General features: G+C 36.8%; 2 protein-coding genes across 2 annotated transcripts; one reads left to right on the top strand and one right to left on the bottom strand.

Annotated features, from left to right (window-relative positions):
- The first annotated feature begins 346 nt into the window (after positions 1-346).
- LOC133864961 (DNA polymerase alpha catalytic subunit) lies at positions 347-13,105 on the top strand. The gene is made up of 31 exons (XM_062301414.1): positions 347-1,538; positions 2,289-2,459; positions 2,596-2,679; positions 2,823-2,897; positions 3,074-3,138; positions 3,391-3,481; positions 3,611-3,799; positions 4,471-4,634; positions 4,761-4,875; positions 5,478-5,657; positions 5,734-5,847; positions 6,376-6,495; positions 6,587-6,910; positions 7,054-7,146; positions 7,933-8,051; positions 8,167-8,239; positions 8,365-8,421; positions 8,542-8,634; positions 9,106-9,228; positions 9,328-9,425; positions 9,566-9,611; positions 10,326-10,439; positions 10,549-10,632; positions 10,767-10,880; positions 10,984-11,073; positions 11,168-11,238; positions 11,621-11,840; positions 12,095-12,148; positions 12,251-12,370; positions 12,610-12,684; positions 12,777-13,105. The coding sequence occupies exons 1-31, from the start codon at positions 369-371 to the stop codon at positions 12,921-12,923; spliced, it is 4,653 nt and encodes a 1,550-aa protein (XP_062157398.1). The 5' UTR covers positions 347-368; the 3' UTR covers positions 12,924-13,105.
- A 1,022-nt stretch (positions 13,106-14,127) lies between these two features.
- Positions 14,128-23,087, bottom strand: LOC133864493 (nicotinate phosphoribosyltransferase 1). Its single transcript, XM_062300844.1, has 15 exons — positions 22,722-23,087; positions 21,826-21,973; positions 20,872-20,991; positions 20,607-20,741; positions 20,464-20,525; positions 19,350-19,425; positions 19,087-19,188; positions 18,349-18,465; positions 18,196-18,254; positions 17,239-17,413; positions 16,767-16,901; positions 16,589-16,687; positions 14,979-15,087; positions 14,502-14,614; positions 14,128-14,379 (listed from the first exon to the last, which is right to left on the bottom strand). The coding sequence occupies exons 1-15, from the start codon at positions 22,880-22,882 to the stop codon at positions 14,302-14,304; spliced, it is 1,689 nt and encodes a 562-aa protein (XP_062156828.1). The 5' UTR covers positions 22,883-23,087; the 3' UTR covers positions 14,128-14,301.
- Positions 23,088-24,832: the final 1,745 nt, after the last annotated feature.

Below are 24,832 nucleotides of genomic sequence, written 5' to 3'. Positions count from 1 at the left end.
ATATTAACGATCAAATTCATCCTCTCAATTTCATTTAAATTCGAAGGATCCTGTTCCGGTAAATCTATGCATCAAAATCCTCTAAATTTTCCGGCTTAGTTACTCTCCAAATCAATAAATTGGTTCTTGTTTTACATAAATACTCGCAATGGGCCGATCCATGGGCCTCAGGCCCGTTGTCTCATTATCCACCAATTAGCCCATTAATAATTCGCGCCAAAACCACAAACGAGTCCCGCCATTTTACAAACCCCCAAATCCGAGTTCCCACTTTGACCTTCATCGTGACCTTTCTAGTCTGAGAGAAAGACTGTAAGGGTTCTCTCAGATTCAGAGAGAGAGAGAGAGAGAGAGAGAGAGAGAGAGAGATGGCGGACGAGCAAACCCTAGCCTCCGGTAGACGCCGGAGCCGAGGCCCGGAGGCGTCGGCGCGGTCCTCAGCCCTTGAGCGCCTGAAAGCCCTACGCCAAGGCGGTGGCCGGCGATCCGAGGCAGGCGGAGGGTTCCAGATCAAGATGGAGACCCCGATATACGACACCGTCGGCGAGGATGAGTATGACGCCCTCGTCGCCAAACGCCGGGAGGAGACCCGGGGCTTCATTGTTGACGACGACGGCCTCGGGTACGGCGACGAGGGCGAGGAAGAAGACTGGTCAAAGTCCGGACTTCCTTTCTCGTCCGACGAAGAATCAGACGGAGGAGAAGTGCCGGAGAGACCGAAGAAGAAAAAGAAGAAAGAGGCACAGCCCAAGAAGCCCTCCGGTTCTTCTTCTCTGTCAGCGGCGGCAGCGATGATGGGGAAGCAGAGGATCTCGTCGATGTTCACTTCTTCGGTGTTCTTCAAGAAGAGCAAGGACGACAAGGCCAAAGGGTTGGTTTCTGATAGCATCGTTGACGATGTGATTGCGGAGTTCGCACCGGACGAGACCGACAGAGAGAGGCGAAGAAGGGGGCAGGTAGCGGCAAGTTCGGCGTCGGTTTCGAAGAGTTTGGTGCCGACTAGTAGTGTTAAGAGCGAGGGTTTATCTTTTGGGGGTGTCGATTTGGTGGGTAGGAGGGAATTAGCTACAAATGGTGATAATTCTGTGTTGGGCTCGGAGGGAAATCGCGAGGCGGTGGAGGAGAAAGGTTTGACTGAGGAGCGGGAAGGTGGGGGAGGATCGGAATCGGAGATGGGTGAGGGCCTGATCTCTGAATCAGATGATTTGGGGGCTAAGGGAGGTGTGGTTGCGGAGAAGATAGTGAATGGTGTGGAAATGAAAGTGAAGCCGGTGGTGAAGGAGGGTTTTGCATTGAATGCGAAGATCGAGGAAGAGAAAGACCCAGCGTTGAGTGCCGCTACTGCCGGATGGCAGGCGGTGAGGAGTGGAGGGAACGGGAGTGTTGGTGGTGTTGCAAAGGAGGTCATCAATGGTTTTAGTTCTGAAGAGAAGTTGGATTTCGATGTGGACTCGGACGGGTTGCTGCCTTTCTACATTGTTGATGCACACGAGGAGTTTTATGGGGCTAATATGGGCACCCTCTATCTGTTTGGGAAGGTAAGATGTGAATGATATTGATGTTATGTTATATTGTGTTGGAAGCACTTGTATGTGAATTACGTAATTGGGGTAGTACATTGATTATGGATGACAGAAGAATATGAGTGCTTGATGGTGAGCAACTAAAGCGAAACAATGGCAAGTTCATTTTTCCTTTTTTCTTTTTGGGTATCTATTGTAATTTGGCTTTGTTAAAAGTCTTTGCTCAGTGAATCTCCCCTAGGATTCATGAGTTTGATTCCTAGGCAAGTGATGTGAATATACGCTGAAATCTTGTATTAAACTCATTCACATGGTATTTCTTGAATTTGAAAATTTTGTGCAAACCATTCATAATTGGAACAGTATTAGCATGTTGTATAGTTTGGTGTTTGCCTTATTTTGTTATTTATTGCAAATTGAAATCACTATTGTAAGCTTGAATTGTGGCATATTTCATTTAGCCTTGAGATCAACAAAGCCTGCTGTGTTTCTTGAAGAAGATTAAGGAATGTGTTCGTACTTTTTCATTTGGTTATTTATTTTATGTTTCCTTGATCATAGAGCTTTAGAAGTTAATACTTTATCCATTCAGTAGTAGCTTTCTAGAGCTTGGTAGTTTACTTTGCCTTTTTTTCCTATTCAAGCATCTTTTGTCATGGATGTCACGTGATTGTTTTGTTGCTTCTGTCTTAGTGTGTTATAAATATGAATGAACTTTGTTGCTTCATATATATATGACAATCAGTATCTCTTGTTGCAATCTAGGTCAAAGCAGGAAGTACATACCACAGTTGCTGTGTAGTTGTCAAGAACATGCAAAGATGCATCTATGCAATTCCAAATGGCTCTTTGTTTCACAGTGAAGAGATGATGAAGCTCGAGAAAGATGTTGAAGAATCTCGGGTTTCTCCCACAGCTTTCCGTACAAAGCTGCAAGTAAGTTATATTTTTGTAAATATATACACTTGTATTTGCAATTTTTTCCCTCTTTTGTTTTTTCATTATGATTCCTTTTGTTTCTCATGTTTGATACTGGAGATGTTTATTATCTATTTATTTTTCATATTTGTAGGATTTGGCTTCAGGATTGAAGAGTGAAATTTCGAAGAAGTTGTTAGATATCAACGTGTCAGCTTTTAGCATGGCACCCGTTAAGGTGTGTGGATTGAATCTGTCTGATGTTTCCAGAAGTGCATTGTCTAACTTATATATGACAATCTTTGTTGTACCATATTCACATTTCTTTCATGTTCTTCTTTCCACTTTGTTGCTTATTTGTGTCATACGAAAATATCACAGAGGAGATATGCATTTGAGCGATCTGACATACCTCTGGGGGAGAATTATGTCCTTAAGATCAATTACCCATTCAAGGTATTTTACTAAACCTGTGAATCAAATTAGCAATTTGGTTCAGAACATTGAATTGCATGTTCAGATTTTCATGTGCCAATTCTTGTGCGTCGATTTTTGTTTATTTTTAATGAAGTTGGAGTTTGGAGATTACTGTTGCATTTTAGAAGGTCTTACTGATAAGTGTATTGTCGTAGGACCCACCCCTTCCAGTGGATTTAAAAGGAGAATCTTTCTGTGCTCTGCTAGGAACTCACTGCAGGTATAAGTATTCAGAGCTGGTTCCTCATATCCAGTGTTTTTAATGTGTATCTCTCAGCATGATTTGCTTTCTTTTGCATATTGTTGACGAGTTACCTTGAAGTTCACTACTAGTATTGAATTAAGTTAATCATATTCTATGTGCATTATTTTTGGTAGGCTTCTTCTAGTACTATATTTCTCATTAATCAGTGGACTACTTAAGACTTACTGTACCTAAAAAATAGTGAACTGACCATATCACCATATACAGTGCTTTGGAGCTTTTTCTTGTTAAAAGGAAGATAAAGGGACCTTCCTGGCTATCAGTTTCAAAATTTTCTAGCTGCCCAGCTCCTCAACGGGTGAGATTTTAATAGCCTAATTTTTTGTTCAAGTTGTTTAATTATGCTTATGTAGTCTCTCTCTCTCTCTCTCTCTGTTTTGCTTGTTTTCAGTTACAGGTCTAACAGCTTGGTTATAAACTTGCACAGGTTAGCTGGTGCAAATTTGAGGTGACTGTTGACTCACCAAAAGACATACAAATTTCATCTTCATCAAAGAATGCGATAGAGATTCCTCCAGTGGTTGTTACAGCAATAAATTTGAAAACAATTGTCAATGAAAAGCAGAACGTAAATGAAATTGTCTCTGCATCTGTCATTTGCTGTCATAAAGCCAAGGTTTGTTCAAGAGCCTTTGTTGGTAATGCTGAATTGGCATGTCTCGTTACGTTATGCAACTTTTATTATGTTTGTGTTGTTGTCCGATGGTATGTATATTCTTGTTTCTTTCAGATAGAGTACAATTACGTATCAACTATGGTTGATGTTAGTTGATATGCTATAGTTTGAGTCAGGATTCCATTGCAGAAAGTGTCAAATATTATTTACTGCTTGTACTTAGTTTCTGGAAATACGGTCTTACACATGATATCAACAAATAACAATCACTTTACATTTCGGGGAGTGGTCAGTATTTTAAGTTTAGATGAGTGGTGTGAATTTTGAGTGAAAAGATGCATGAGTATAGATGGTTTTAGCGCAAGACACTTGAGTAATTTTCATGATGCTGTTTAGCTTACAGCTTGACAAATGAGTTTACTTTCAGATTGACCTAAGTTTTGCAGGAAAATTTATGGATTAACTCGATGTTCATAAAGTTTCCTGCAAGTGTTCATCCGCTATTGTCTACAAAATTTAACCAAAAGTTGAATTTCAGTTATCATTTATTTTTATACTCAAACTGCTGATTATTAGTCCCAAATTTCTGAGTATGTTGATTCCAATTTTTCTCATATTAGCTGTTGAACTGTGCTAAAATAGTGTACTACTTGTGCTGTTTGACCTTTCAGATTGACACTCCCATGTTGGCCTCAGAATGGAAGCGACCTGGCATGTTGAGTCATTTTACTGTTGTCCGCAAGCTTGATGGAAGCATATTTCCAATGGGATTTACTAAAGAGGCTACTGATAGAAACTCTAAGGCTGGATCAAATGTTTTAAGCATTGAAAGCAGGTAAGTTTTGCCTTAATACGTTTTCAATCAGTTCTTGTCTCTGTATTCTCTTAGAAAGTATGGTGTTTTGCTATTGAAATATATTTTAGTTCCTGTGAATTAATCATTTACATCTTTATATTGCAGTGAACGAGCTTTGTTAAATCGTCTGATGATTGAGTTATACAAGTTGGATAGTGATGTTCTTGTTGGACATAATATATCTGGGTTTGACCTGGATGTTCTTCTCCACAGAGCTCAGGTGGGAACTTCTTTCAATCCTTTTTTTACAAAAATATTTAAGCATATCCATAATATATATTTTGGTGTTTTCATAACGTTGGGAGAATTTCTAGTGTACTTAGGGGCGCCTTACGCTTTCAATAAGACTAAATTTAGTTATAAAAAAAATAAAAATTAACTTTGGCAGAAATGGTGGCACCATGTCATTTTTAAATGAAAAAGATGCATGTTGCATCTTCAAGAACCAAATGAATCCAACCACTGGCCAGATGCAGTTCCTTATTAGTCAATGTGATACCATTTAGCTTAGGCAACATCTCTTTCCTGTTCAACTTATCAAAAAAACTTCTCGTCTGTTCAAGTAAAAATAAGAGAATTTTTACCAGCCAAAGAAAAAAGGAAGATCAAATTATCCAAAGTACAATTTTCTGCTGTTGTATGCATCAAATGTGGATATAGGTGGCTAGCTTCATTCCCAAAATGTCCATATGTCCTAGTTTTATCATCATCTAAAGATTTCCATGTTTGTTTAAAATACAAATTATGCTGTTGTGTCCATTAGATGCATATATAATGAGCTTCCATCATCACAAAAAATGCTCACATATTTGAATGGCGCAGGCTTGCAAAGTTCCAAGCAGCATGTGGTCCAAAATAGGTCGCCTCAAGCGTTCAGTGATGCCTAGGCTTGCAAAAGGAAGCACCATATTCGGGTCTGGAGCAAGTCCGGGGATCATGTCTTGCATTGCTGGGCGGCTCTTATGTGATACATATTTGTGTTCCCGTGACCTATTAAAAGAGGTATAGTTCTTGTCTGCAAAACTATAACAGGTGGTAATGCTGGTTAAGTTCATATATGCAACTTTTATTCTTCCAGGTCAGTTATTCTTTGACACAACTGGCAAAGACTCAGCTGAACAAAGACCGGAAGGAGATCACTCCACGCGATATTCCTAGAATGTTTCAAACTTCAGAATCCCTCATGGAACTTGTAGGTTCTAATTTTTACTTTAATTACTTCTTCTGGTTGTTGTTTTTTATTATAAATCAAGATTAAGCATTACTTTTACCTTGGCAAAAAGAGCAGAGTTTTAGGAATGGGTAGGTCAAGTCGTAGTTTGTCCATCTTGTGTGGCGATTGGTCACTGTGCTTTGCAAACGTGAGCAGATTCACGGTTGTGAAAAATGCTGAATAACTATTATCTGATGAGTTTAATGACATTTGCTGTTCCTCTATTTGTTGTGCTGCACTTACAGGACTTTGACAGACCATAATGTTTGGTAGTGATGTTAACCTTGTGAGTGATGTTAACCTTGTGGGGTGTGTGTGATTCAATTGCTAGACCCCTTGTTTAATTCAAGCATCTCTTACCATTGCTAAGTGAGATGAGTTTTTTATAATCCATATAATGGTTCAACATGTTAACTTTGCCTACTATAATTGGAAAATTATAGCCCCATTGTGGGTCAGGGTATTATGGCTCTCATAACAATGGAGTTTTTTTTCCTATGCATCCAGATTGAATATGGTGAGACAGATGGATGGTTGTCTATGGAACTCATGTTTCATCTGAGTGTTCTGCCCCTCACACGTCAGTTGACTAATATCAGTGGTAATCTCTGGGGAAAAACTCTCCAAGTGAGTACCTACAGTATCATCCCTTACTCAATTTGAAGATGAAGATTTCCTGATAATTAAAATCTCATCTCATGTATACTCGCTTTTTCAGGGTGCTAGGGCGCAGAGAGTAGAGTATCTTTTATTGCATGCATTCCATGCAAAGAAATATATTGTTCCGGACAAGATATCATCTCATATGAAAGAAACAAAATTGATGAAACGGAGAACAAATCATGGTGATGAGGACAGAAATGTTGATGAATTGGATATGGATGACACAAATTTGGTTAATGATGCTCCACATAATGATCATGGAAAAGGGAAAAAGGGTCCTGCCTATGCAGGTGGATTGGTGTTGGAGCCAAAGAAAGGTTTATATGACAAGTACATATTACTTCTGGATTTTAATAGTCTTTATCCTTCTATTATTCAGGTTCGTAACAATCCCAAACCCCGTCCAAAATCTCCCCATCCTTCTGTTTCTCCTTTTAGTTTTCAACTGAATCTTTAGAACAATCCATATACTCAGAATACTGGCTATTTTTGTGGTAGTAATGCTTAACTGATATATTACAGGAATATAATATCTGCTTCACAACAGTCGAAAGATTTCCAGATGGATTAGGTCCCCTCTTACCATCTAATAAAACGCCAGGAGTTCTACCTGAGGTACAATCACCTTAGATACAATGAATCCTTGTTTGTTTTCTGTTTTTTCAGCATAGTTGAACTTTCATGATGACGCCAATTCACTTGATTATGTGGCTCTATGCAATCATGGTCTGGATATCAATACCAATAGACTGACCTACTATCAATCCTGTATCCTTGTTGCTTAGAGCAAACGAGTGTTTGAACCAACGCCTCACTCCCCCCCCCCCCCCCCCCCCCCCCCCCCCAGAAGAAAAAAAAAAAGAAAGGAAAAAAGAGCAGAATCCATCTTTATTTGCGGACATGACTGTACTTAAACCACATTGTCATTTATTTCTCTCATGGTTTTTTCTTTCACGTCTTTATGCACTTCTATAATCTCTAAGATTTAATGGGACTTCAATAATTTCTATTTGCACCTGCGAACAATAGAGTAAGAGAGGCTACTTTGCACCTGTTCTCTAGAACTTTAATGCAGCCTCATTGATATTTGTGGATTGATAATCCTGTTCAATATCTGGCTATGACATGGTCGCTGGATTTCCTAAAATTATGGATTTCTCTCTTTTGCAGATATATTCTTGAACAGAAATCATGGTGTTTGATTAGAACTTGCTCAAGTGATCTTTTGAATAAAAAAAGAAACTTATTCTGATTCATTACGATTATGCAAGCTATCCAAGCTTACTGTTTGTTATTACATTAGGCTTTTTAATATGGATTCTCTCTGTAGTGTGTATTTTTACTTCCATTTATTATGTAAATAGCAGGTGCCTATTGTTTGTCTCACGTACTCTTTTGTAGTTGCTAAAAAACCTGGTTCAAAGGAGAAGAATGGTGAAGTCATGGATGAAGACTGCATCTGGTCTTAAAGTCCAGCAACTAGACATTCAGCAGCAAGCACTAAAGCTCACTGCAAACAGGTTTATGTTTTTTCTTGCACCTTTAATTCATAATTTTCCCCTTAAGTACTTTAAGTTTTGACTGTCTTTTTCATTCATTCTTTCTTTATATGGTCTGCTATGTTTGATAATGCAGTATGTATGGATGCCTGGGGTTTTCCAATTCACGATTTTATGCAAAGCCTCTAGCAGAGCTTATAACACTACAAGTAAGAGAAATATGTATGGCTAATGCTTAAATAGCTACAAGTCCCTACTCTTAAGTAACCAGATTCTGTCCTTTATATTGAATGCTTCTGTAAAGTACTGGGCCACTCAAATAATTGTTGTGCAGGGAAGGGAGATTCTGCAGAGTACTGTAGATCTTGTTCGGAATAATTTGAACTTGGAGGTAATTTTTTGTATCGAAACTTAGAAGCTGTGATTGTAGTTGCTTAATGTTTATATCTGTGTTTTCTCAACTGATGGTTAATATTACCTCTTAGAAGATGCATTGTTTTGTATCCTGCAGGTAATTTATGGTGATACAGATTCAATTATGATTTACAGTGGACTGGATGATATTGGAAAAGCAAAAGCAATAGCAGGGAAAGTCATCCAAGAGGTGAGCTTATGTTTTTGAACCTGGTATTAGTAGGCGGATATTAGCTTAGAATCTTTTGGTGAAAAAACTTAAAATTTGAGGCCTAGCTGGTGCCTTTTTGATGATATTCAATTCATCAGAATTACCTTTTTCCCACACTTTGCTATAAACATGATGCAACTGTATAGGACATCCTCAATTGAAGTGTTTCCTTGGGAAATGTTCTTTGTCCAATTGATTTCGATAAGAATTAAAATTTGTATCTTCCTATCTGACACCTGTGATAAATATCACTTATTGACGCACAAATTGCTTTTTTGATAACAATGATTTAGACCATCGAAGGGGTTGAACGTTGATCTATGATTTTTCTTTGGTCACATTGGTTGATGCTTTGCTTCCAACTTGGCAGTGGGGGCGCCTCATTCACACTAAATGCATGTTTTGTGATTCTCTGTTAAGATGTGCAATCTCTTTCTCTTTGTAATCTAGGTTAACAAGAAGTACAGGTGTTTAGAAATTGATCTTGATGGTTTGTACAAGAGAATGCTGCTTCTGAAGAAAAAGAAATATGCTGCCGTCAAAGTGCAATTCAAGGATGGGACACCATATGAGGTTATATTAAAAAAGAAAAACAAAAGCCCTTTTGGGTTTAGTTATTCCATTATTGGAAACAAGGGCAGTGGGTTTACTGGGTTTATATTGTTGGTGCAGGTTATTGAACGTAAGGGCCTTGATATGGTTCGTCGTGACTGGAGCTTACTATCAAAGGAGTTGGGAGATTTCTGCCTAAGTCAAATTTTGTCGGGAGGGTACATCGAATTCTACTATTTTTTTTTGTTGTTGTTGTCAATATCGTGGTTTTGATTTGTTCTAAACTGGCAGTCAAAGATAAACAACTGGGTTACTTATTTGTCTTTATCTCATATATATATGGCTCTTATGCTTACAGGTCGTGCGAGGATGTTGTTGAATCAATACATAACTCTCTCATGAAGGTGAAGTCATTTTTGCTTTTTGCTTTTTGCTTTCTTTTTTCTTTCATTAGTGTGACCTTCTCTCTGGTAAATAGTTTGCTAGGAGGAAGGTAGAGACAATGTTTGCACTTTTTATGATACTTGAGTGCGGGCTAAGGGTATAACTGCCATTTGACTTTACCATTGAACCCAAAACCTTACACTGCTAGAAATTGTGAAAGATCTAAGTCAAATTATTTAATTTGATAGGCCCAGCCCAGTAAACCTGAGGACATGTCAATCATTGATTATACCAAACAGAAGAACTTCACTGACATTTTTTTTTTTTGGGACTTAAAAATTGAAACTATCCATTTGACATTTTGACTCGTGGGTTTGATTGTGGTTGATTTGCGCCAACACAGGCATTTGAAGTTATTAAGTGGTTTTGCTCTAGTGAAGTTATTATTAACTCAACTTTTTGAAAGTGGGAACACCCCAAATTTTCTTAAAATTAAAACTATCCCTTTGACATTTTGACTCGTGGGTTTGATTGTGGTTGATTTGCGCCAACCACAGGCATATGAAGTTATTAAGTGGTTTTGCTCTAGTGAAGTTATTATTAACTCAACTTTTTGAAATATGGGAACACCCCAAATTTTCAATTGGATGATCATTGGATTGAGCTGACAAGTGTATCATGGTTTAAAGTCATTGTCATTGAGAGATTAATTATTAACTCTGCATACTAAACAGGTACAAGAAGATATGAGGAATGGACAGGTATCACTTGAGAAATACATCATCACAAAGACATTGACTAAACCCCCTGAAGCTTACCCGGACGCCAAAAACCAACCACATGTTCAAGTGAGTTCAGTCCCACATTCCAGATTTAATTGACACTTTGACTTATTTATTTAATGCATTCTTCCCATCTCATATGTTGCATAAATATTTCTTCTGCTGACCTTTCTAGGTGGCACAACGATTGAAGCAAAGTGGTTACTCTACTGGTTGCAATGTTGGTGATACAATTCCTTACATAATATGCTGTGAACAGGTTTGATATACAGTGGTTTTTTCTTTTTTTGGTGGTTGAATTAGCATTAGCCGATCCCTGAACACATGGTTCTCTTGCATTTTGGACGTCATGTTTCTATAATTTTTCCTCTCTTTTTCTTTTTTTATGGACAGGGGACTAGTTCAGGTAATTCAACAGGTATTGCTCACCGTGCTAGGCATCCTGATGAACTTAAAAGAGAAGATGGGAAATGGATGATTGATATTGATTACTACTTGTCACAGCAGGTTTTGTTTTGTTTTTGCATATTTTCATCAAATTATCAAACAAATGTAGTCATTTGTTACTACCATTCTACAGCTTGATTGAAGGCTTGATTTTACCATACAGATTCATCCTGTGGTATCACGTCTTTGTGCGTCAATTCAAGGTACAAGTCCAGAACGCTTGGCTGATTGCTTAGGGCTTGACTCATCTAAGGTAAATTATTCCTCCTTACCAGCCTGACATCCAGTGGTCGAATTTTTTTCCTCTTGATTGTATTTCTGACACTGTTAACTACTGTTTCCTTTAGTTCCGAAATAGATCAAGCGAAGCTGTCAGCAAGGATCCTTCCAGCTCACTCGCTATAGATGATGAGGAGAGGTGTGTCTATAAGTGCCACTATTGCACCCGAGTTTATATACCTTTCAATGCCTATTTTTCTTTCAAGCTTGTGCTTGTCACTTTGCCCAACACATTAAGTTGATATTTATATGAATATTGCGGATATAGTATACAGTTAGAGAACATGCATTACATTTTTCCCAACTGTCGACCTTATTTTCTTTATTTTTTATTTTTTTCTAGTTTCTAATTATTCCCATTTTCAAATTTAAATTTTTGTCTACTGTTTCCCTGACCTTTTATGGTATTTGTCCAATTTGTAGATTAGGTTTCATAATCCATTAGTTCCTCAAAAAAAAAAAAAAAAAAAATAATAATAATAATAATAACGGATGGATGCTTGTGATTAATTGAAATGCAGATATAGGGGCTGCGAGCCTTTGATCTTGTCATGTCCCAGCTGCTCTGGTACTTTTGACTGTCCTGCTATCTTCAGTTCCATTTGTATTTCAATCAGTGAGAAGCCAACAAAGCCAGAAGCAGAGGAATCTACCTGCAATTTTTGGCAAAGATTGCGTTGTCCCAAATGCCCAGAAGAAGGCACATTGGGTAAAATATCTCCAGCAATGATCGCCAACCAGGTATCCACATCATATGTAGAATCTTAGACCTTAAAAAAATCCGTCAGTCTTATATCTTGCAAAAAGCTGTGGACTGCCTGATTTTGGTCTAACCCTGGAGTGTGGGAAGCCCTCTTTATTGGTGATATATAATCATTAGATGTATAAATACACTCGTCTAAACTTACACTGAATGGGAACCTATGCTTTGGTTTTGTAAGTTGGATACAAGATTTTCATGGAATATTTACTGTGAATATGTGCTTGACTGCCAGGTCAAAAGGCAAGCAGAGGGGTTCATGTCAAAGTACTATAAGGGCTTAATGACGGTAATCTCCTGCTGGATGATCACTATGGGAAACATTGGACTACTGAAGTAGTGACAATTTTCTTTAGTGATAATGAATAAGTTGATTATTTTTTGCTTGCAGTGCGATGATGAAACTTGCAAATACACCACGCGCAGTCTCAACCTCCGGCTCGTTGGTGATTCTGAGAGAGGAACTGTTTGTCCAAACTATCCTCGCTGTAACGGGCGTCTTGTTCGAAAGGTTTACATCTCAAACTTCTTGAACAATGCCGGTTTTTTTTTTGGTCTTATAATTATTATTTACCGTGCATATTTTGTTATGGCCTAAATGATGTAAAACTTCGCATGCCTGAAGCTTCCCTGGCCAATAACAAAGACGTTATGGCAATTACTTTTTTTTTCTTCCTATTTTTAGATGGTCTGAATGACACCCTTACCAATTTTACTGTATTTTTTGGGTGTGGAATGTACCTTAACTAGTACACGGAAGCAGAATTGTACAAGCAGCTCGCATACTTCTGCTATGTGTTGGATGCCGTACGCTGCATAGAAAAGGTTGTTTCCTTTTGCTTCGTTCCGGTTCTGCTCTCTTTTTAGTTTTCATCATTTGGCTACTATCTATTTATACGTCAAGTCGTTTGTTGCAGGTGGAGGGTAGCAATAGACTTCCGTTTGAGAAAGAGTTAACCAAGATTCGGCCCATTGTCAATTTGGCCGCATCAACAGTTCGAAGCATACGGGATCGTTGTGCCTACGGGTGGGTACAAATGCAGGATCTTATCATCACAGTATGAAGTTTGCTAAAATGATGCAGATCTTGGCGTATTTATGTCTACGTATATATATATTGGATATACATCTATACAGTATACAGCCCTGGAATCCGAGAGAGCTTGTAATAATTCTCAACAAGTTTCGGTGCATTAAAATTTATTCTTGTACGGTTGATTTTAATAAGAACATAGATTTAGTTGTAGTGGGATTTCAATTAATGCCATGATAGTAAGCCATGTTCTAATAAGCAGCAAGTTAAATATTAGTGATAAACGCATTTTTGTTCCTTCTGGTTTTAAGTTTTGGAGTTTTAAAAAGAGATTAATCATTCTAATTCCTAGGGTAAGAAAAAAAATTGGTCCATGCTGTTAAAAAAGTATAGGGGAGTGTTGTGAGCTGTGTTTTTATTTTTGCTTTTTAGCCGACTCAATTTTTTTTTTACCGTGTTTTTTTAATAAAATTTTATTGAAAGTGACATGTGTCAAACTATTATTTGTGAATGTGACATTAACGAATTCTTTCAACTTTTTTAAGGGTATGGATTTTTTTTTATTTTTTTATTTTTTGCTTATCCTAAGGTGATTAATTACTTTTTACATGAAGCTGTTTGTCAAAACCTCAAATTATAAGGACAAAAAAAATGCATTTATGCATATATCTAACAGTGAAATTTCCAACCTTGAGAATTGACTGATTAGCTCAAGCGTTTAACTTTAATAAACGTCAAGGATTCCTGCCTTGCTTTCAGCTTTGGATTGTATGCTTCAGGATTCATATGCCAATAATATGATTAGAATGTTGGGTTTAACGTGCTTAAAGTCCACCAATCAGATTCCTTTAAAATCATACCTTGAAAATTAGTAAGCTTTGGGATGATACGGTATAATAAGATAATGTATAGCATTACTCCATTGAAAATAGAGTAGAGCTACTCTTGACAACTGGACACCCATTGAAAATTAAAACAGATCACATCAGCCGGTATTAAATGGATGCGAAGAGTAACATTAGTTATTTATTTTTCCTGATAGTGCTTAAAGTCCACAAAGTACTCTTTGCTTCATTTGCTTGGCCTATTCTAAATGATTGTTGAATCAGGCCTATATACATATATGTAAGGATAATTGAAACTCAAAAGTACCAAGTAACGTACAATCAGCAATCGTAAATGATAGTGGCGGAGGTTGATAGAAAGAAACTACCAATCATTTTATTTGGATGAGGTTGATAGAAAGGAGCTACCAATCATTTTATTAACTAAAAAAAGAACAAATTATTTTTCCTCAATCCAATTTACATATGTGATAAAAAAAAAAACGTGTAGTGGTTACTACTGGAAGCTCCAAGTTTATTGGAATAATTACTTGCCCGGCCATTGTACCGTGCTTCATGCAATCCTTACTGCAACTCCCCAACAGGTGCCTCGTTGAGCCATAGGAAATGAATGAAGTCGTACAATTTTGCACTTACACTCACCTGCTTACCATTTATAACAGTTCAAATTTGCAATCTTTTTTCTTTAACAGTAGAAAATAGATAGATGATTTTTTTTTTTTTTTTTTTTTTTTGAGCTAATGATATATTATTTTATGTAGTACCTTGTATGGCGTTGGGTTCAGTCTCCTCATGTGGTCGGGACGCATTTGCTCGAGTTGTTTGATGCAACGTTCCCTAATGTCCTTCAGAGGTGGTAAATCTTCTCTGGCTTTATCTTCAAGAAATAAAACTTGAGTTTACACATTTGTTCGGATACTAAACAAAACGAACTATCAGTCACAAGCTGCATCCGATAAAAATGTCGATGACCCCTTCTTTGAAACAATATGCAAGTCATTAACATACTATAAATCTAATTTTTCGGTGAAGTATTGATGATTTCAAACATTAATTGAACAAGCTGTAGTTTTTAACCGGCTGGATAGTGCAGAAGATAAGTGGTGTCAACCAAAAAACTAGAAAACCTTCCCAATAAACAGACGCATGTGCATCCATGCACACAATATAGATTAAAAATAGGATAAGAGCGCTCAAAATTATAGTTTTTCTCAGACCGCTACATATTCCTAAGTACCCACCTGAGATTCCAGGCCAGTAACACTCTAGAAGCTCCTCAACACGCTTCGGCACCACATATGCTCTCTTAGATTCATTGAAAGGGTGACGACACAGGATTCTTTCTCCAACCTGCATGTTGAAAATAAACACAACATGAAAACTTTCTGTTTACACAATTTAAAAGAGTTAAACAGTGAACTCTTATATCAAATCGAGAAGGCAAGCAATAACAGGGTACACAGAAAAACAAATTGCAATTAGGATATATAGCAGTCAATGGCTTGGTGACTATGACCATCCAATCTCAACTCAAATAACCCCCAATCCAAATTATTTGGAAATGGCTACACGTAAATCCTATATAAGCTCATATAATCAAGTACATCTTTAAAATGATTCGTGACCACAAGAAGTGACCAAGTCTTTTATGGCAAGTATCAACCTACTGCAACCCTCCTTTGTTCGAGCTTGGAACTGGCTGTCTAAAAATTAAGATGCTAAACATGACACTGGTGGAGTCTGGATTAAGTTTTACTTTTACTGACCAATTTCAAAAGGGGAAAATTAGTAAGATTCTATCAACCCAAATTTCAAGATGAGACAGCCACAGAACATGGCCGTTATTCTGTCCCCTGGTCCCTGGTATATACCACCTCTTTCATTTGGCTGTCAAAGTGTTTTGGTTCTTCTGAGTACATGCAGATCTCCTGAACTACTTGCCTCTCAAGTCTACTCTTTTCGTCTTCCTAGAACGACCTAGAGAAAGTCTTCCTAGAACGACCTAGAGAAAGTGCTAGCCACATCTACGCTATCACTCCAAAAGATATAGTCAATGTGGGATTTAGCATTTATGAGGTCTTTTATAATTCACCCACTCCATGTGAGTAATTCATTTTCCCAATGTGGGACTAAATTTCTGGGGTGTCACACTTCCCCACCCCAAGTACTATAAAGACACTACCAATTTGCCATATGTTGTTGAAGATAGATGGATCTAAGAATCTGCTTCACACCTGAATTGAAAATTTTCTTATCAACTTTTTTTTTTTTTAAATGGATTTTCAACTTGTATGGAAGCCTAGAATAGGGTATAATACTAGAAATCCTAATCAAAACTAAAAAATAGAATATATAAATAGTATAAGTAAACAATTGATACATCTACACTTAACACTAAAGCTTCATAAAGGAAAGTGGAGCCAGATGCAGTATTCCTAGAACTTCAAAATTATTTATCCTTGATAAAAAAGCATTCGCATCACAAAATATGCGTCAGGGTGTTCTTTAGCCAGCCCTATTGGAAAGGAGGACATACAAAATAAAACATGGAATTAGTTCCTCCAGACAACCCTAGAGCATGTGGTTTAGATCTTATTTTATTTTCACACCAAATAAAAAAAAATTAAATTATGTGTTTGAAAAGGGAAAAGAAAAAGGAGGCCTCTCCTCTTGTACTCAATTCTGCTAGTCCTTAACACCCAATCCACAAGTTGACATTGTGATGACAAATATATTCTCAGCTTGCATATTCCTAGCTACAGTTCATATCAGTCATGATAGAAGGATGGATACATATGGATGAGAAAGCCAACATCATATACCAAGAAGGTTTGGAATGTACGTGGTGTACCTTTGGTGGTGGTTCATTTTCCCCTGTCATTATGTCTACTAAGGGATAACCTTCTTTCCCGTACAACCTGTAACACCGTTTTTTACACGGAATAGATACCTAGAACCAAATAAATGAAAAAAAGTTAGGGAATGTACAGAAAATGTTATCATGAGATTTCTTGAAAGCATGATCAAACCTTTGAAAAATCTTCAGAAAGTTTGATGCGTGGCTGATTATTTATCTCAACAAGCTTGAAAACGCAACCTAAAGCAGCTTGAGCATAGCATGTAACCAGATAGGTTCCAATTCCAAATGCATCAACCTCATGACCCTGGCCAGGAAAAAGCAAATCCAATTAGAAATTGATATAAATTGAATCTAGGTACCAGACCGCAATTTATCAAAGACATAGGGCGCACAAGCTTTTGACAAAATATATTATTCCTTCTATTTATAAGAAAGAAATAGAGAATAAGATATAGATAGAAGAAGAAACATGAGGTAGAGAAGGAAAGAAGTAAAATCTGAGAAACAAAAGATTGGTGAGAAAGAATATCCAGAGATAGAAAAAGATATGAGAAGAACGATACAACATACTAAGTTGAACATGTGACATTCACTTGAGAAGGATCAAATCATTGAAGTGATTTTGTTTAACAAAAGATTACCTGTTTGTTTAAGGCATCTAAAGTTTCCTCATTGAGATCATTACTAGCTGTGATACCCATCTTCCCAAAACCAAGCATTCCAAATTCCTTCTCGATCTCATAAAAGAACTTCCGGGCCTCACAAGACAAATATGCCAGGTCACCGGAGTCCAATCTAATCCCTACTGCTTTGTACCTGCTCAGCACATCATCTAAACTCAGTACTGGAAATAGAAATATTGCATTATTTACAAGGATCAAATCATTGAAGTTGAAGAGTCTTTAAGATGTTTTGTGCACAAGTCAAGTCACTAAAACCCCAAAACAATCTGATGTATCAATGGTAAAAGAATAGAGGGAATATAGGAATACAGAAAACCTAGGCCTCGTTTGGTTCACGGAATAGACCTTTGGAATGGAATGACTATCCTATGGAATAGTAATTACTTTGTTTGGTAGGGGTCTATTCCTTAGAATAGTTATTCCCATTGGAATAACTATTCCCTTAACGAAGAGGAATATCTATTCCTCTAAAAAATGAGAGGAATATACATGTAAAATGTGCACTTTACTTCATTTAGCACATTGTTGCACTTTGCGCCTAGGCCCTACGAGTCTTTGTGCTTAAGTGCACCTAGTGCTTTCTACAAAAGTGCTACGTTTCTGTCCATCCAGTAGACATTCTTTATAATCTTTGACACTGTTGTCATCACCATCATCATTGTTATTGTTCTCATTGCTGCTATTGCTATAAACATAGGTGCCTTCTGGAACTAGCAAAACCTATATTGTTTCATGGTTCCAGTCATAATCCTAAAAGCACAAAAAAACAATACTGCCCAACTAAAAAGGGGATGGATGAAGTGTGAAGTGACAATTGAAAAATGAAAGATATTTTGTTCATTGCTCATGCCCACATCACAAGATTCTGTCTTATCATGAAGTATGTGGATAGACATCAAAACTTTTTAGACATACCCCAAATCACTAAGTGCTAGAGCGACTGCACAAAAGTTTGGGATTCCACTCCTCATAACCTGTACAACAAATGTCAGTGACATGATACCGAAGAATGTCATTATAAACAAGTATATTTAAACATCTTGAGGAAATCGCAAAAATTTTACTTACATCATAAGTGTCTACAAGAGCTAAAAAGTTATTAGGGAATGCCAAGGCATATGATGAGAAAGCCGCTAGCTCACTTTGATTGGTCTCACCAAATGTGCCACGTAATGAATTTGACCACTGCAAAGCATGCATGGATTTTGGTGTTAACATGATTGTAATGAATTAATAAAGGCAAAACAAAAACCTTGCCAATAATATGAGTTAGTATAAAGTTCGTGCATTTCAAATAACATCAAAAGAAGCTGATGGATATATAATTTTCTGACAACTAAAGAGAGAGATATAAAAAACAAAGAAAAAAAAAAGGCCAAAACTTATACAATATAAAGTCAACAAAGCATTCAGTCCCAACTCATTGGGTTTGGCTGCACCATTGCCACACAACTCTATCAAGGGCCACATCCACTATTTAACCATAGCTCACCAGCATTTTCTCAGGACTTCAACGGCTCAACTAATGCTCTTTCCCACCTTCCACTTGTCCATATACAGCCTCTTAACTTAATTCTATTTGAGCCAAATGGGTATGTATTGAAATGTAATTGAATATGCGTGCAAGTTCAATGCACTTGCAAGTAATAACTTAGGTGGTGGTTCCAAACAGCGGTACATTAACTTAGATTTTCTCTAACTATACATGAAAATTACATGGGGACGTATTCATAAACCATACAGTAAAGTTTTTTTTTTTTTTCAAAAAAAAAGAAAAAAAAGAATTAGAGGGCCTAAAAACAATACCTGAATTTTGCTTAACCATGTCTGAACTAGACTAACAAAATCCTCACAGATACTTGATCCATCACTGCTATGAAGTGATTTATCTATGATCTCATCAGGGCTCTGCAAATTACTGAATAAATCAGATAGAGAATAGCTCATGCAAGAAGGTAGACATAATTCACAGACTACAAACATATTATAATCAACTTTATGTTCATTAAACTTGCTCTTAGCAAATGCCATACAAAGATGTAATGAAATCCCCTGCAAGAAATACAAACCATAAATGAGCTAACGAAGGCATGGGAATGTGTTCCACGAAGTGGTATTCCAAATAACTTCCCAGCCGCAACATTGCTGCCAATACAACACAGAAACAAAGAAAACCATAACAAACATTAGCTTGGATCAACAACAAAAGCACTCGAGAAAAATAAGGAGAATGAATTTTAGTGATCTCCAAACTGACAAAAAAGAGGAGAGTTACATCTCTGCTTTTCTCTAATTTAGCCAATTGGGATTGAATGTTTGCATAAAATACATAAAATTAACACTGCTAAGTCAAAGAACACTGCCCATTCAGCAGAAGACTACTCTTATCCGTTAGTCCACTCTAAGAATTTTAATATATTAGCAACAAGCAAATTTATAACAACATTTACTAGTGTGTTTACAGTGTTATGTGTGCAAGAGTAATCAGCCTTATTGTTTTTCATTCTTCCAATTATTTTTGAAATGAAATATCATATCTTTTATGAATGAGACAAATCCTGATAAGCAATGAAATACTTGGTCAAAAGTTCAACTGATTAGCTTTTGCTTGGAAATAAACCATGCAGACTGAATACCACATGGATGCACTAATCACAGGATCTTCAATTAAATTTAATCGAACACCTCACTCCAAAGCATCACCGTTTCAGCCAACCACAATATACCCAGTTACACGAACCATATATGTTTTAAGTCAGGAACAGAAGGAATTCACATTTCCCTTAATGGGTTCTAAGAACCACCATATCCACAAGCATAGGTAAACCCAAAAGTTGTCCTGTCTTTATAATCAGATACTTCTCAATAATTATATCAAATGTAGTTCATGATGACGGACTCAAACACTCCATTAGAATATAATAAAAAACAATGATGCTTGACACATGCACTTATAACCAAATTTATTCTTTACGATTTTAGGACTCAATTTAGGATGTAGAAGTGCTATGTGAATGAAACTTAGCATAGACAAGCAATGCTACTGCATCATTAACATATACCTTAGACGGTATATAAAAGAAGCAGAATCCTACTAAATTTGAGCTATGGGAAACACATATATTGATAAAAAAAAATATTGCAGCTGAAAATTCAACAAGTGATATTTTCAACCGGTACTACCTTGTTGCATCAAACCCCCCAATGTAGCAGTACTTTGATGCCCCTATTCCACCATCAGGTCCCTACATATAAAATGGAGACATCATTCTCATGAAGATAAACACAGATGAACACTTCAAAATGAAGAAAAACAAATGAGCAACCTGAGCTCGTCGAAGCCCAAACTCAAGAAGCATTTTAGATTTTCCAGCAACAAATCGATGCCTTGCAGCATTGGTAGCTACTAATGATGCATAATTAATAAGATTCACAAATGGAGTTTCCAGCAATTGAACCACCTGAAACAGACATATTTGCACGATATTATGTAAGATGTTAGTCTTGAAAACAAAGCAACATTGAAACATGACATTCATTTAAGAAGGAAATTAACAAAATGTGGAGAAAAACCAGTTTGATGGTACTCACAGCAATCGGCCCTTCAATTCTTAGCAATGGGACCTTTGGGAAAACAACTGAACCCTCTGAAACAGAATACACTTCAACATCAGAACAGTCGATTCCTCTAAGATAGTTGTAGAATCCCTCCTATAGTTTATAAAAAAAAAATGGATTAGTCAACAATTTATTTTGTAGGTATGATTCACGGACTAAACAAAGAGAACCACAATATTCAAAAAAGCATTTTGAAACTACTGCCAGAAAGAACATGAATTTCAATCTTCAATTTTGAGTTCTTTTCCTATACTCTGGCAATTCACCTAATTCCATATTATAATTCTTGAGAATAAAAAACAAATTAATAAAATGAGTTGCAAAGATGAAGAACATAAACAGTTAGAAAGCTGAAATAGTTCATGGTAAAGCTTCTCCTGGCCATCACTTAATTTCCTCAACTAACAGGTTTACGTCCAAAGCCCTTTCAGAGCATTACAACCCCAAATAGCATCACAAAACTACCATAGACAAGTAGCAAAATCCAATAAAGATTAGGCAGAAACTTTTAGCACTACTAGGACAGAGTTCTTCCTTCTCACATATGATTTGGGAGAACATTAACAAACATTTATGTTGTTTACACACAAATTTATGTAAAACCCAGGTAATACCATGCGTATTAAATTTTTTTAATGCATTCTACTTTTTGAAAAAAAAAAAGAATAAAAAATCCTTCAGCACATTGATCAATGTATGTTAATGTCATGTACAAGATATTAATTTTGCACAGCTGACTTTGTATGTGTTTTTTTTTTTTTTTTTTTTTTTTTTGTTGGGGGGGAGCGTTTTTATATGTATTAACTATAAAGGTTAACATGTGTGTAATAATTGTTGTTCTCATTATTGAAAGAGCCATATGGCTACCTCTCCTGCACTAAAGATCAGAATATTATTACAACGAATGAAGTCAATAATTCTGTTTACCTCACATGAAGAAGGCAAGGATTCACGGACAAAAGAGATCTCCTCCTCTGTGAACTTGAAATTAGCAATGAATCTTATGCATTCTTCTAAGCCAGCAAAGATTGTATATTCACCGCCAAAGGGGTTCTTCCGAAAATATAAATCAAACCTGAAGTAAAATTTTACAAATTAGACGAATAGAAACTTCTTAAACAAGTAGACAGCACATTCGACTTCTTAAAAGTAGCTACACTATATGGAAGCAACAAAATTAGCAGCTTAGGGACGAAGCATATGGCATGGCACATGTCTTTTTATTACCTGTAATTAACCAAATTAGATGCCATAGTTCACTTACAAATCAATCCGGAATTAACCAGAGTGGGGAAAAAAGAAGTTTCGACAATTTGAGCACAACATTCAACATGTCTTTTTATAACACAGAAAGATGAACACCTTTATTACATACTTTCAAAACAACTCATTTCCCACTGGCGCTAACATAAAATGGACTTAAATTATAAAGAAACCATCAGAGGACCTCCAAAGGCTTTTCAACGTAAGAGTCGAAAAACTCGACCAGCTACACAACAAGGCATAGCCGAGCCAAACAGAACATTTGCAACCATAACCATTCATAAGAGGCCAAAATCATTGGGTACCTTGAAATTCCTAAGTATTTTGAAAGTAATACAAGGTGAATATCAACGCATAGTTAACAAAATGATGGGTTTATCACTACTGGAACAGAGGTTAGGAAATGCTTAAACTCTCTTCCACAATCAACAAAACTGAATAGAATTAAACCGACAACAAAACAAACATATTGACAACCTTTTTTCATTGCACGACAATTCCTATGAATTTTCCCGGGAACCAAACAGAGCATAATAGGAAAAACGAAAACAAAAACTCACACAGCTCGTTCGTGGTGTTTTCCGGCTTTCCAGTAGGCGTAAGCCATGGTGAACTGGTAGAGATCCGTGAGCAGAGGCGTGACCATCGGGTTGGTTGGCCCGTCCAGGACCCGCCCCCGACCGGAGTGCTTCACATTCGGACCGTTCTCTTTCGCCTCCATTCTCTTCTTCCAATTCCTAGGGTTTGGTTATTGTTGTTGTTGTTGTTGTTTGGATTAGCTATGCGATTATATATACGTAGTATTCGGACTGTAAAAGCGAGCGAGAGGGTCACGAAGGCAAGAACCACGAAACAGAGGGACAAGGGTCGTGTCCTGGGGTTCAGGGAGAGACTACTTGGACCATTCCGTAAACGATGCGTTTTCTTTCTATTAATAATATATAATGCCTCTTTTTCTTCTTCATTTTTGTCAAATTTATTCCATGGCTCATTTTTTTTTGTTCTCGAATATTTAGTTATAACGATTTATTTAGACATTTTCAGTTTCAATTCACTATTAACATCGATTTATTTAGACATATTCCACATTCTTGGTCCTTTGTATCCGTTTGATACGCATTTGGAAACTGAAGCCCGTCCGTCATTCACGTACTGAATCGAGCTATGTGATCCACGTTTTTTTCCTGCACAATTAGATGATTCAGATTGAACAATTTGAATTTAGTAGATGCCATGCTCCTTCCTTGGTTGAATTGGACTGAACCTGATTTCGAAACGTTTTGACCATTGAATTTCAGCAACATTTTCCTTAATAGGCCCTCACACAAATAAACGAATGTGTGCCTCACGAATGAGATAGCACTTTCCAAAAGGTTGCTACTCTCTACCCACAAAATTTTGGAGTAAATTCTTTTAATTCGATCTATTAAATTGATTTTTGTTCTTAGAATGCGGAATTTCAAAATTCATTTTTAAAAATGCACCCACTTAGTTAATTTTATTATAAATGCATGTGACAATTACGTGATAGATATTAGTTTAATAGACCAATTAAAATAATTTTCTCCACTCTTTTTTTTTTTTTTTTCAAAAAAAATAAAATAAAATAAAATTGTAAGTTGAAGTAGTGGTTGTCTTTTGGGGTATAACAATAATTAGTTTAAGAAAAACACTTTCTTTTCCTCGTGAAGACATCTACTATAATCTTGCATTGAACAAGAAGAGGAATATGCCAGGCCCAGAGCTCTGCAAATAGCTAAAAAAAAAAAAAATAGTGGATTCGCCTCATAAAAGGGATAAATACTTAGAACACATATCCTTACAATCTTAAGGGTTAAGATTTAAGATTTATTAAATCAATATCCAACGGTTCTAAGACTTTTAAGATCAATAATTAAGCCCTTAACATGCATTTACTAGGACGGCCGAGGCACATTAGGGGGCACAAATTCATATTCTTTTTAGCTTTATTCTTGTTGAACTGACCCAGGCATAAAAATGATAAAATGCTCATGCCTTACAAGCTAGGTATGCTCTCCTCAGTCTACCCTTACCGCCCACACGTTACACCACTGTCGTCCTCCACCACTCTACTCCCCAACACCTCCTTCCCTCCATGTCTGTGCATGATTCTCACGTGCCGACGTGTGGTCCTCTCACACATGTGATTGGCCTCCGCGTGCCTCCCCTCAAATGCGCACTGTTACTGTTGTTCCAAATATGAGCTTCTCCCTAATTTGATACAGTTTTACTTCAGACTTACCGTCTTAAAAGGAGATCTCGCTTCCATTATGTTTTTTCTTCTTAGTCTCTCTAGTTTTCTTGAAAATTGGTTAAGAGTTGAGTTACATAAGGTTTTCTTACTCATGATGGTTTCATCTATCATATTGGGCCATTGCCTTCCTTGACTGTGTTCCCACTTTCATATTCTTGTTTTTTCTCTGATGTAGTGAGGTGCTAGTTGTCTATCTAATTTAAGTTTTTCAGTTGAGTTGCTTGTATTTGATTATGTTTTTTGTCGTTATTTGTAGATCATTTCTGAAGTACATACCAAAAAAAAAAAAAAAAAAAAAAATCTATGAAATTGAGACTACTTTGAGGTTTGTTTTTCATGCAATTCTCGATTTCAAATTTGGCATTTGACAAAGCTGTCGAATCATGAAAAAACATA

The sequence above is a fragment of the Alnus glutinosa genome, chromosome 3, assembly GCF_958979055.1.
Source record: "Alnus glutinosa chromosome 3, dhAlnGlut1.1, whole genome shotgun sequence".
Taxonomy (NCBI): Eukaryota; Viridiplantae; Streptophyta; class Magnoliopsida; order Fagales; family Betulaceae; genus Alnus; species Alnus glutinosa.
Note: the sequence above shows the minus strand (reverse complement) of the source record. Positions and strands in the feature narration are given on the sequence as shown.

Bases quoted from the DNA above. Each gene is read 5' to 3' on its own strand.
- LOC133864961 (XM_062301414.1), top strand. From the start codon at position 369: ATGGCGGACGAGCAAACCCTAGCCTCCGGTAGACGCCGGAGCCGAGGC. The intron at 10,440-10,548 runs GTGAGTTCAGTC...TGACCTTTCTAG, and splicing joins AAAACCAACCACATGTTCAA to GTGGCACAACGATTGAAGCA. The intron at 11,239-11,620 runs GTGTGTCTATAA...ATTGAAATGCAG, and splicing joins GCTATAGATGATGAGGAGAG to ATATAGGGGCTGCGAGCCTT.
- LOC133864493 (XM_062300844.1), bottom strand. From the start codon at position 22,882: ATGGAGGCGAAAGAGAACGGTCCGAATGTGAAGCACTCCGGTCGGGGG. The intron at 17,414-18,195 runs GTATGTCTAAAA...TGTGCTGAGCAG, and splicing joins CTAGCACTTAGTGATTTGGG to GTACAAAGCAGTAGGGATTA. The intron at 15,088-16,588 runs GTACACCACGTA...TTCAACATGCAG, and splicing joins AAAATGAACCACCACCAAAG to GTTGGAGAAAGAATCCTGTG.